This window comes from Carica papaya, chromosome 8 (assembly GCF_054855325.1).
Source record: "Carica papaya isolate Zhongbai chromosome 8, ASM5485532v1, whole genome shotgun sequence".
Classification (NCBI taxonomy): domain Eukaryota; kingdom Viridiplantae; phylum Streptophyta; class Magnoliopsida; order Brassicales; family Caricaceae; genus Carica; species Carica papaya.
Genome location: NC_142316.1, coordinates 2,362,339 through 2,375,193, shown reverse-complemented (window position 1 = coordinate 2,375,193; position 12,855 = coordinate 2,362,339). Strand labels below are relative to the sequence as shown.

At 37.1% G+C, this 12,855-nt stretch overlaps 1 protein-coding gene across 2 annotated transcripts; it reads right to left on the bottom strand.

The window, feature by feature from the left end:
- Positions 1-4,544: 4,544 nt before the first annotated feature.
- Positions 4,545-12,848, bottom strand: LOC110809308 (phenylacetaldehyde reductase-like). Of its 2 annotated transcripts, XM_088210415.1 has the most exons (6): positions 12,628-12,844; positions 12,356-12,525; positions 11,348-11,539; positions 10,521-10,683; positions 9,979-10,165; positions 4,545-4,888 (listed from the first exon to the last, which is right to left on the bottom strand). In XM_088210415.1, exons 1-6 carry the CDS (start codon positions 12,743-12,745, stop codon positions 4,744-4,746), a joined length of 975 nt encoding a protein of 324 aa, XP_088066541.1. In that variant the 5' UTR covers positions 12,746-12,844; the 3' UTR covers positions 4,545-4,743. The 2 variants fall into 2 exon arrangements, with proteins under 2 accessions (XP_088066541.1, XP_088066542.1); XM_088210416.1 differs by lacking the exon at positions 11,348-11,539 and having other exon boundaries at positions 12,628-12,848.
- Between the last annotated feature and the right edge of the window lie 7 nt (positions 12,849-12,855).

Below are 12,855 nucleotides of genomic sequence, written 5' to 3'. Positions count from 1 at the left end.
ACACCCGGTCACCTTTCTCAAACACTAAATCTCTCCTCCAAGTGTCCGCGTAACTCTTCTGCCTGCTCTGAGTCATCTGAATGCTCCTCCTGATCTTAACTATCTTGGATGTGGTCTCATCTACCAGTTCCGGGCCGAACAATTTTCTATCGCCCACTTCTTCGCAACAAATCAGCGATCTGCATGGACGCCTATATAACACCTCATATGGAGTCATGCCAATGCTTGCTTGGTAGCTGTTGTTGTAGGAAAATTCTATTAGGGGCAGATAGTCGTCCCAATGGCCCCCAGAGTCAAAGACACAAGCTCGAAGCATATCTTTAAGTGTACAGATTGTCCTTTCTGATTGTCCATCAGTCTGAGGGTGGAAGGCAGTTCTGAGGGACAGCTTCGTTCTCATGGCTTGCTGAAAGTTACTCTAAAACTGAGAATTGAACCTAAGATCCCTGTCGGACACCACTGTCACTGGGACTCCATGCAATCTGACTATTTTTCGGATATACATTCTTGCCAACTTATCCAAGGGATCGGTCATTTTGATGGTTAAGAAGTGGGATGACTTGGTAAGCCGGTCAACAATTAGCTAGATGGTGTCATGTCCTGAGCGCGCCTTAGGTAACCTTGTTATGAAGTCTTGGTGATATGTTCCCACTTTCACTCCGCGATCGGTAAAGGCTGAAGTAACCCGCCGGGGCACTGATGCTCCGCCTTGACCTGCTGACATACCAAGTATCTAGACACAAAGTCAACTATGTCTCTTTTCATCTCACTCCACCAAAACCGGAGTCGCATGCATTGGTACATTTTGGTGCTTCCGGGATGCATTACAAACTTTGAGCTATAGACCTCTATCATGATGTCTCTCTTTAACTCACTATCACCTGAGACACACACTTTGTCCTGGAATCGGAGTAACCCATCGGCAGAGACTCAAAATTCTGAGTTAACTCCCTATTCTGCATTGCTCTTGAGGGCTACTAGGGCAGGGTTGACTGACTGGGCTTCCCTTATTCTCTGGATTAACTCGGGCTGGACGGTCAAATTGCCCAAACATGTGACTCTCTTTAAGTCCTGAAGTCGAACCTGTTGTGTGGCCCCAATTTGCCTGCATTCTGAAACCATCAAATGGGCTAAGATACTTGCACTTTTCTTGCTGAGAGCATAAGCTACCACGTTGTCCTTATCCGGATGGTACAAGATATCACAATCATAGTCCTTAAGAAGTTCTATCCACCTTCTCTGATGCATATTGAGATCCTTTTGAGTGCATATGTGTTTCAAACTCTTATGATCGGTATAGATCTTAAAGGTCTCTGCATATAAATAATGGCGCCAAATTTTCAAGGCGTGTATGATTGCGGCAAGCTCTAAGTCATGGGTGGGATAATTCTTCTCATGATTCTTTAACTGTCTGGACCCATAGGCTATGACTTTTTCATGCTGCATTAGAACATAACCCAGGCCTAGATATGAGGCATCACTATAAATTGTATATCCCCTCGATCCACTGGGTAAGGCCAACACGGGTGCAGTAGTCAGCCGCTTCTTTAATTCTGAAAAACTTCTTTCACAGTTCTCATTCCACTCAAACTTGACATTCTTCTTTATGAGTTGGGTTAGGGGAGCCACTAGACTGGAAAATCCTTCGACGAACCTGCGGTAATAGCCCACCATTATCAGAAAGCTACAGATTTCCTTAACTGATGTCAATTTCTTTCAACCGAGTACCACTTCGACCTTTTTGAGATTCACTGATACTCTATCTTTTAATATGATGTGTCCTTAGGAAGGCGATCTGCTCAAGCCAGAATCCATACTTACTCAACTTTACATACAGCTTCTTTCTTCTAAGAATCTGTAAAACCTAGGCTAAATGGTGAACATGTTTTTCCCTACTTTTTGAGTAGAGTAGGATGTCATCGATAAACACGATAACAAATTGATCTAGGAATTGTCTAAAGACCCTGTTCATCAGATACATAAAGATAGCTAGGGCATTGCTTAGCCCGAATGGCATGACCAGGAACTCATAGTGTCTGTACCTGGTTCGAAAAGTCATCTTAGGGATTTCTTTAGCCCTTATTTTCACATGATGGTAACCTGATCGCAGATTTATTTTAGAGAAGATTTGCGCACCCTGCAGCTGATCGAAGAGGTCATCAATTCTTGGAAGGGGATATTTGTTCTTGATTGTGACCATGTCCAATCCTCTGTAATCAATACATAGTCTCAACGTTCCATCTCCCTTCCTGGCAAAAGTGACTTCGGCACCCCAAAGAGACATACTGTGTCTGATAAAATCACTGTCTTGCAATTCAGTGATTTGTTTTCTCAGCTCCTCCATCTCAACGCAGCTCATGCGGTAAGGAGCAACTGAAATAGGCTGAGTGTCTGGCTATAGATCTATTGTGAACTCGACTTCCCTGTCCACTGGTAGTTCAGATAGTTCGTCTGAAAACACATCTAGAAAGTCTCGGACTATCGAAATCTCTTGAATACAATTCTCTTTCTTGGGAATCGGAAAGGGCCTCATCGGAGGCAAAAACTGAGACAACCAGCGGCAATGCTGCTGGGCTTCGACGGTATTTTTCGGCCAATTGGCTGGTGTTTTAGCTCCGATTTGGCCATAGGTGGGTGTAGAATCGAATTCTGAGCAAAGGGGAGAATTTTTACCTCGTTTGGCGGCCGAAAATTGCTCCGATGCGGCGGCCAGTGACAGCGGTCAGCTCCCCAGCGGCTGGGCTGTCTTCTGCGGCGAGGGGCTTTGGCGGCTAAGGTTAGGATTTGGCTGCGGATGAGATTATTTATAACCATCCACTTTTAATTTGAGCCGTCCATCGCAATTCAGTCTGGACCGTTCTATCGCAATTAAATAGGAAATGAATCTGGGTCGTTCATCGCGATGTAATCTGGGCCATCCGTGCGCGATTCAATATGGACCGTTCGTGTGCATGCAATCTGGGCCATCCGTGAGCGTGCAATCTGGGCTGTCCGTGCGCGTTTTTGATCTGGGCCATCCGTGCATGCGGGAACAGATCTCAACCGTTCGATTGCACGTACGCGGATCGTCCACGTGACCTCCCACATCAGCGTCTCTGCCACGCGGTGCGTTCTGGTTGGTCGAGGCTACTGACCGAGCAGTTGACATGGCACAAATTTTTTAAATTACATTTTGACACCCGATTTTTAAATTTTCTTTCAAAAATACTCTCAAAACCCAAATTTTCACCCCTTTTTCTCAATTATTTTCAATTAAATCCCTCAATAATTTTTTACCCATTATAATTATTATTTCTATTAAAATAAATTAAATTCTATTAATACTTAATTATATTTATATAGAATAAATTAAAATAAAATAAAATAATAATAATAACAAAGAATTCTTGGGTGTTACAATTGGTCCGTCTCCTTCTCCAGCATTTGGTTCTTCTTCTCCAGCGAGGGCAGGTGCAGCTAAGTTTAGGATTTCCTAGAACGCGATGTTTAAATACTCATCTTGTGTCGATCTGGGGTATCTATTCTGGGATACGTGATACTATCTTGTCCATCGAATTTATATTATTCGGGAAATAAATCTGAGTTATACGATTAGATTGAATATGATCGTTCGATCGTGTCTAAAGAGGGAATGCATCTGGACCGTTTACGTGCGCGAGATGAGATTTAGAGCATCGGATCGTCGGACACGCAGATCACTCGTGTAGCTTCTTGCGTGGTCCCGATGCCAGCAAGGTTGTCACGCAGCGTGCTCTGGTTCGATAGGGCTACTGATTGGGTCGTCCCACGTACCCAAACTTTTTTTTTTTTGCATTTTAACCTTATGTTTTCAAATTTTCTTTCAAAAACACCCCATGAACTCAAAATTTTACTCATTTTCCTCAAAATTATTTTTAATTTCGTCCCTAATTCATATTTTTTCAAAAATTTAATAAAATTAAATTTAAAAAAATTAAATTAATTATTTTCTAATTTTTTTATAATAAATAAAATAAAAAATTTCATCGCTGGTCAATTTTCGGATCTGGGTATTACATTTCAAATATGTATATTGAATTTAATCGAGTGAATCACAAATGATAGGATCTGCCCCGATTTAAATTAATAATTAATTAATCATTAATTATTAATAGTCACTGCCTAAAAAGCACTACTTAAAATTCAAAAATTGTTAGTTATCATATTCACCTAGAAATTAAAAAAAAAATATATAAAAAGTAAAAACTATATCCTCTCCCTCTCAAAAAAAAAAAAAAATTTGCTTTTGTGATTCTTGTGGAGAAGAAGACAGTTTTTTTTTTTTTTTATTGATTTGTTTCTTCAAAAATTTGAATTTTTATAAAAAATATTTATGTCATAAATATTTTTATACAATTTATTATTAATTAATATAATTATATGTGTTGCTATACACATTGATCTTGTAAAATTATATTTATTTATAAATTATATGTATTAATTCCATGAATTAGACTGACAACAATTATATATATATATATATATATATATACATATATGTAGTTAGAATCTATCAGATACAGGAATTTCATAAAATATCAACTAATTAAATAGCTAATATGCATACTACATCATCATTAATTATATGCATGAGCAAACATATATATATATATATATAGAAATATATATATATGTTTATGTTGGTTCACATAATTGTTGGATATATATATATTATTAGAATTGTGTTTTCCCCAAAAGATATTATTAGAAATAATAATTGAAATCTCAAAGGAAATTCTCTCGCTTCAAGCTTTCCACAGTTTCTCTGAGACTCACTTCCACAGGAATGAAATTGATACCTAAAGTTTTCGCTTTCTCCTTTGATATCTGGTATCTTGGCCCATCACTATTGCTACTGTTTTCTCTTGATCTGTATCAAACAAGAGTAGCATATATTTATGTCGTATATATATTATACACTACATGCATATATATCTATATATACATATAGATAAGTCTACTAAGAGATATGTTTTCATGTGTTCTTACCAAGAGATCATGTGTTCTTACTAAGAGATAGGTTTTTGCCTATTTTTATCAAACAAGAGTAGTGTATATTTTTGTAGTAATAAGTATTATACATTTTACATATATGTATATATATCTCCTTAAGCTCCTTTTACAAGATATTAGAGTTTGAGTCGGATTATATGTTTTGAAATGTTTTTATTAAAAATTATATATCAAAAAGAAGAAGAAGAAGAAGAGGAGGAAGAAGAAGAAGAATAAGAAGAGGAAGGAGAAGAGGAAGGAGAAAAAGAGGAAGGAGAAGAGGAAGAAGAAAAAGAGGAAGAAGAAAAGAAGAAGAAGAAAAAAAAAAAAAAAGAAGAAGAACAGGAAGGAGAAGAAGAAGAAGTGTTGATTTTAATGATTTTATCTATTTACTTATTCAAATTCAAATTCAAATAAAGCTGTGAAGAAAATATTTCACCGCAGCTTACGTAGCTGTCATGCAACGTGTATGCATAGATTTCTGTGTTTAATTTTATCGTTTTTTTTTGTTGTAATCAAGCACAATTCTGTGCTTATAAATGTAATAATGCAAATCAATAAAAATTATTCTTTTTTCTTTCCAAAAATCATCATCTTTCTGCAATCTAAAAAAGAGAGGCTTTTGTAGCCTTATAACCTGTTTTGTTGCCCTCTCTCTCTCCTCGACTCTCTCTCTAAATTTGCTCATCATTTCAGCTTTCTTTGAAACTATAACTCATCAAATCTAACAACTGGTATCAGATCTAAGTTCTCCTACGTAACCTGTGAATAAAAAAACTCCTCAAACCCGATGGCTACCTCATGAACTACCCCTGCTCTGCAATTTAACGGAGAAAATTACCATGTGTGGGCAATAAAGATGCGAGCTCACCTCAAAGCTTTGGGTTTGTGGGATGTTATCATAGATGACAGTGACCCAACACCACTACAAGACACTGCCACCTTGAACCAGATTAAAAGACACGAGGAAGAAAAGGCCAAGAAACCAAAAGCAATTGTTTGCCTTTTCTCAACTGTTTCGGACACGGTATTTTCTAGGATTATGAACTATGAATCACCCATGGAAGCGAGGGAGAAACTGAAGGAAGAGTTTGATGGAGGAGACAGAAGCATGAAGATCAAACTACTGAGGCTAAAAAGCGAGTTTGCATTACTCAGAATGCAAGAAAATGAGTCCGTTAGGGACTATACCTCCAAATTCTCAGATATTGTGAATAAAATGAGATTATTGGGGGATGACTTTTCTGAATCAAGGGTGGTAGAGCAAATTTTTATAAATTTACCCCCTAAATTTGAATCTAAAATCTCAGCATTGGAGGAATTTGCGAATATTGATACGATATCTTCAGCTGAACTAATCAATAAGCTGCAATCACAGGAGTAACGGTTGAACATGCATGCTCGTGTACAACTTTTGCAAAAGACTTGGCCACAAGGAGAAGTTTTGTAGGCAAAAACAAAAGCAGGAAGCAACACAATTTAAGCAGGAGCTGCAACATGTGAATGTCACTGAGGTATCTAGTGAGTAACGTAATACAATTCTCGTTGTTTCAAGTGAATTGACAGTGGAAGACAATAGCTTCTGGGTCGTTGATAGTGGATGCACTTCTCACATGTGCAAGAATGAAGCCATGTTCGTGACACTTGACAAATCAACAACAGGCCAAGTGAGACTTAGAAATAGTATGCTAGAATCCATAAAAGACAAATGTAATGTTGCTATAGAAACCAGGGAAGGTAAGAAACTTATTGCCGATGTAAATTCTGTTCCCACTCTCTCTCAAAATCTGTTTAATGTAAATCAAATTACTAATTATGGATACTCAGTTTTATTTAAGAACCAATGCTGTAAAATTCATGATCCCGAAGACAAATTGATTGCTCTCATTCCAAAAAGGAACCAAGCGTACTCCTTGAAGCTCAAAGAAGTAGTTGAAAAGGCAAACGTTGTCACAATGCCTGAAGGGAAGCTGTGGCATAGACATTTTGGCCATTATCATGATGCTGGGTTACTTCAGTTGCAGAAGGAAGACCTAACCAAGGATCTTCCAAACATAGGAGCTACCGAGAAAGTTTGTAGTGTCTGTCAGTTGGAAAAAATAGCTCGACAGGCATTCCCTACTCAGACAGATTGGAGGGGAGATCAAAAGTTTGCACTAATTCACTCGGACATATGTAGTCCGATGAGTGAAAATTCAATAAATGGAAACGGTATTTTGGTTTATTTATTGATGATTTCACCAGGATGACCTGAGTGTGCTTTTTGTAGAACAAAGCTCAGATATTTGATGAATTCAGAGATTTAAAGCCATGGCAGAGAAGGAATATGGTTGTGTTGAAGTGCCTAAGAACAGACAACGGGCTTGAGTTCAATTCCAGTGAATTCAAAGATTTTTGCTTCAAAAATGGGATCAAACAACAGCTCACAGCATCATATTCTCCACAACATAATGATGTCTCGGAGAGGAAGAACAGAACCATTGTGGAAATGGCAAGAAGCATGCTTGCTGACAAGCATTTACCAAAAGTGCTTTGGGTTGAGGCAGTAAACACTGTTGTGTTTCTGCTCAACACGCTACCCACGAAGGCAGTAAAAGGAATGACACCTGTGGAGGCCTGGAGCGGCATCAAATCGTCAACTCAGCATCTAAAAGTGTTTGGGTCGATTTGCTACTGTCATGTCTCAAATGACAGAAGAACAAAGCTGGACGAGAAGGCTGAATTGGGTTTGTTTCTGGGTTATAGTGCAGAAGCGAAGGCATATCGGGTTTCAAGCTTGAAAACCAATAAGCTCATGATCCAGAGAGATGTGTTGGTAGATGAAACAAGTTACTGGAACTGGGAGAAAAAAAAGATAGAAACAGATTGTTTAACTATTGAAGCTACAACCAAACCTAGTCCAACTCTAACATCTACCTCAATTAATGTAGCAGGGGAAGATGGTGATAGTTCAGATGAGGAAAGCACAAGGCCAACTAAAATGAAAAACTTTGCTGATATTTATGAACGTTGCAACCTTGTTGTGGATGAACCTGTAACCTTTGAAGCAGCTAGAAAACAAATTCAGTGGGTTCAAGCAATGGAAGAGAAAATGCGTGTAATTGAGAACAATGGAACCTGGACCCTGGTTCCGAGACTTGCAAACAAGAAACCAATCGGAGTGAAGTGGGTATTCAGGCTAAAGCAAAATCCTGAAGGTAAAATCAACAAATATAAGGCCCAGTTGGTTGTAAAGAGCTTTGCGCAAGTACCTGGTGTTGATTTTGCTGAAACATTCGCACCAATAGCAAGACATGAAGTCATATGTCTCATTTTGGCACTTGTAGCTCTGTTTCAATGGCGAGTAATGCACTTGGATGTCAAGGCTGCCTTCTTAAATGGTAATCTGAAGGAAGAAATATTTGTGGAGCAGCCGAAGGGATTTATAGTTGCAGGAAAAAAAGATCATATGTATGTCTTGCATAAGGCTTTATATGGATTGAAGCAGGCACCCCGAGCCTGGTATGAGAAATTGAATGGTTATCTCCTACAGTGTGGCTTCATGAGAAGCAAAACTGAAGCTACATTATACACCAAAATTGAAGGAGAATTAAAGATATTCACTGTTGTGTATGTGGACGACATATTGGTTACAGGAAGTAATGAAGCAGAGATAGATGGATTCAAGAAACAGTTAAAAGATCAATTTAAGATGTCAAGTCTAAGGCGAGTTGCTTATTTTCTTGGACTGGAGATCAATCAAACAAAGGGAGGAATCTTCCTAAGTCAGTCCAAATACGATAGGAAAATCCTGAGTAAATTTAAAATAGAAAGATGTAAAGCTGTAAGGACTCCATTAACGCCTAACCTAAAGCTATCAAAGGATGAAGGTGGAAGTGAGGTTGATGAGGGTATCTATTGAAGTCTGGTTGGTAGTCTTCTCTATCTCACTTCCTCAAGGCTAGACATGCTATACGCAGTGAGCCTTCTGTCAAGATTTATGGCAGCTCCAAACAGATGCACATGGCAGCAACTAAGCATGTGTTGAGGTACCAGCGGGAGACCTGTAATTTTAGAATATGGTACGATGCCAAAGTGGGGTGAGCTATAAGGATATATAGATAGTGATTGAGTTGGCTGTATGGATGAAGCAAAGAGTACTTCTGGTTATGTATTTTCTTTTGGCTCAGGAGCTTTTTCGTGGGCTTCAAAGAAGCAGGAGGTAGTTGCACAATCAACAACTAAAACGGAATACATTGCAGCTGCTGTGGCTTCAAATCAGGCCATCTGGTTGAGGCAAGTAATGGTAGACTTGGGGCATGCTTTACACAGACCAACTGTGATACGAGTAGACAACAAGTCTGTAATTGCTATCACCAAAAGTCCAGTCATGCAAGGACGAACCAAACATATCAAAGTCAAGTTCCATGTCATTCGAGATGCTGCGAAAAATCAAGAAATTAGCCTTCTACGCTGCCCAACTGATGAGCAGCTTGCAAACATCTTTACAAAGTCATTGTCTAAGCCTAAGTTCGAGGACTTGCAAAGAAAAGTTGGAATTGGTGATAAAATCATTAAGTAGGAGTGTTGATTTTAATGATTTTATTAATTTGCTTATTCAAATTCAAATTCAAATAAAGCCGTGAAGAAAATGTTTCACCGCAACCTACGTAGCTGTCATGCAGTGTGTATGTATGAATTTCTGAGTTTAATCTTATTGTTTGTTTTTTAGTTGTAATCAATCACAACTATGTGCTTATAAATGTAATCGTGCAAATCAATAAAAATTATCCTTTTTACTCTCAAAAAATCATCTTTCTGCAATATGACAAACAGAGGCTTTTGAAGCCTTATGCCCCGTTTTGCTGTCCTCTCTCTCTCCACGACTCTCTCTCTAAATTTGCTCATCATTTCAGCTTCCTTTGAAGCTGTAACTTATCCGATCTAACAAGAAGAAGAAGAAGAAGAAGAGGAAAAAGAAGACGTGACCTTGGAAGAAGTTGCAGAGCTGGAAATTGTTGATGCAAAATCTGGAGCACCTGAGACAAAGCTAAAACTTGTGCAACCAAACAATATCTCCCACAAGCAGAATCACTTTCAAAAGCTTGAATATGTGCATTTGCCACATCTCTCACATCAACAAATTTATAGTCCACTCCTGAGAACATTATATCTCCTGCAATTTGATTTAATTTATGTAAGTATTATTTACTAATTCGTAATTCAGGCGTTAATTAGACTTATAATTTAAAGAGAAATAGCTGAACTTTTGAACTTGACTTTTGCATTTCAAAAATATCTTTACAATTAAGCAAAAGAAATTCAGAGTGAACAACTATTTAACGATACTTTTAAAGCTCATATCGCAGGTTATAACCATCCTAAACTCCTACTTAAATAACACGTTTGATAAAAGAGATGCTTAATGAGTTTAAGTAACGTATGAACTACGAGAAAATGAGTTATTCAAAAAAACTAAAATTTACTCTTGGAAATTATACAAGAGAGATGAATTAATTAATGCTACTTACCATTGATCATTTTGAGAATGACTTGGAGGGATAAATTGAGAGTTGGCTGTATCAGAGGACCAATTACAAATCCTGGGTTCATTACAACCAAATCAATTCCATGTTGCTTTGAGAATTCCAAAGCAGCTTCCTCTGCTAGTATTTTTGAAACAATGTACCATTGCTGCACCCACAAAACAATTGACTATGTTAATATTTTGATCTTTCTATAAGTAGGGGTCATTATTAATTTAGAACCAGATCAAAACAGATTTGGATTAATCCGAGCACAAGAAAGTAATAAAATCTATATGGACCAACATATATTGACGCTTGATAAGTAGAAGACTAGGGGTCAGATTGTGGTAAATGGCTGTTTTTTTGTGCAAAAGGGCGGAAGAGTCATGCTGTCATCTGCTTCTGCGATGTCCGGTTGTTTATGATCTCTGGTGCATGATTTATGGCTTGTTAGGCCTTTTTTGGGTTTCTTCGGGTTCGGTTAGAGAGGAGATTTGGACGTGGAGTGGGGTTGGCTTAAAAAAGAATGTTGTTAAACTTATTACCTTAACTATTTTTTAGATTATTTGGAAAAGAATGAATAAGAGAGTTTTTCAAGATATAGACACTGATATGTATGGAATAATATTTTATTTTTATATAAATATGAGTTACTACTATTAGTTTAGAATCAAATGAAAACAGATTTGAATTAATTCGAGCATAAGAAAGTTATAAATTCTATACACATACATTTTGTAAATTTTGAATATATCAGAGAATTTTTAGGTGTATCAGAGATAAATTTAAGAGATTATGTATGTTAATAAATTGATTTCAGAGGAATAAACCTTTGTTTTCCGGCAAAAATCAACGTCAGATTGCCAAGTCTCATCAACCAGAACTTGGGAGGTAAGAGGTTTTCCATTGTAAAGAAGTGTGAGAATAGAAGATGTAAAAATCACCCTCTTTATGCTTGAAGCTTTTGCACATGATTTTAGTACATTAAGTGTTCCTTTTACTGCCGGCTCAATTAATTCCACCTGAAACATTTGGTATTATCAAAATAGAGCAATCAAGATTAATAAAACCTAGAAGGAGACGAAATGAATTTTTCTCGTTTAATTACAAGTTTCAAGATCATATGGTAATCACAGATTACAATCTGAGGTCTAAGACTGCGCCAACTCCGTAAAAGAACAAGATCGAGTTCCAAAATTATATCATAATCGTAAATCATATACTCATTCAAGTTTCTACCAACTCAGCAAAAAAGTAAACTCAAGTTCCAAAATTACATTACAATCACAAATCATAATCCAATGATTCAAATTGAATAAATTCGACAAAAGAATAAACTCAAGTTCTAAAATCGTCTCACAATCACAAATTATAATCTAATAATTGGAGATTGAACTAACTTGGTAAAAAAATAAAATTAAGTTCTAAAATTGTATCACAATCACAAATTACAATATAAGAGTTAAAAGATTGAACTAACTTGGTAAAAGAATAAGATCAAGTTTTAAGATCATATCACAATCACAAATCACAGTCTAATTGTTTAAGATTAGAACAACTTAGAATCACCAAATTTACATATATTATGATGTTATTTCTAACTATCTAAATCAAGTACCACTTACCCAACATGTTTAAGGCTCAAATTACTGTACTTCAACAGTTTAAACTAAAGTTATTAGTGGAGAGAGACTTGGGACAATTATACGAAAATTAACAGTTATTCATCTTTTCTATTTGGAATTCAGACATTACAGGGACATTCTTTATTTTTTAAACAAATCAAACTAGGGTTAGAAGAAGAGAGAGAGAGAGAGAGAGATGAATGTTTGAAGTACCTGTGGATCAGATGGTGAAAAGGAGACAGGAGAAGCAGTGTGAAATACACCATGGCATCCATCAACTACAGAGTCAAAACACCCTTCTTCAAGTAACTCTGCTTTCACCAAATGAAGTCTTTCCTTTGCCCCATCAAGTCCAAGCAAGTGCTCTGTTTTCTTCGTATCATCTGTACATATATATATGCATATACATACACCTCACATTTACATATATAATTATATACGTGTAAGAGAAACAAAAGGGTAAACATATTAGAAGAGAAACCTACGCGGGTCACGCAGTGTGGCTTTAACAGTGTAGCCACGTTGAAGCAGTAGCTTCACAAGCCATGAGGCTATATAACCAGAACCTCCCGTTACGCACACCACCTTTCCTTCTCCACTCATCCTCTCCTCCTCCTCTTCTTCTTCTTCTTCTTCTTCTTCTTCTTCTTTTTAAAATTTTAAAATTTTCATATTTTTCAAAGCCCCAACTCCCTTTTTAAGCCCAATTATTG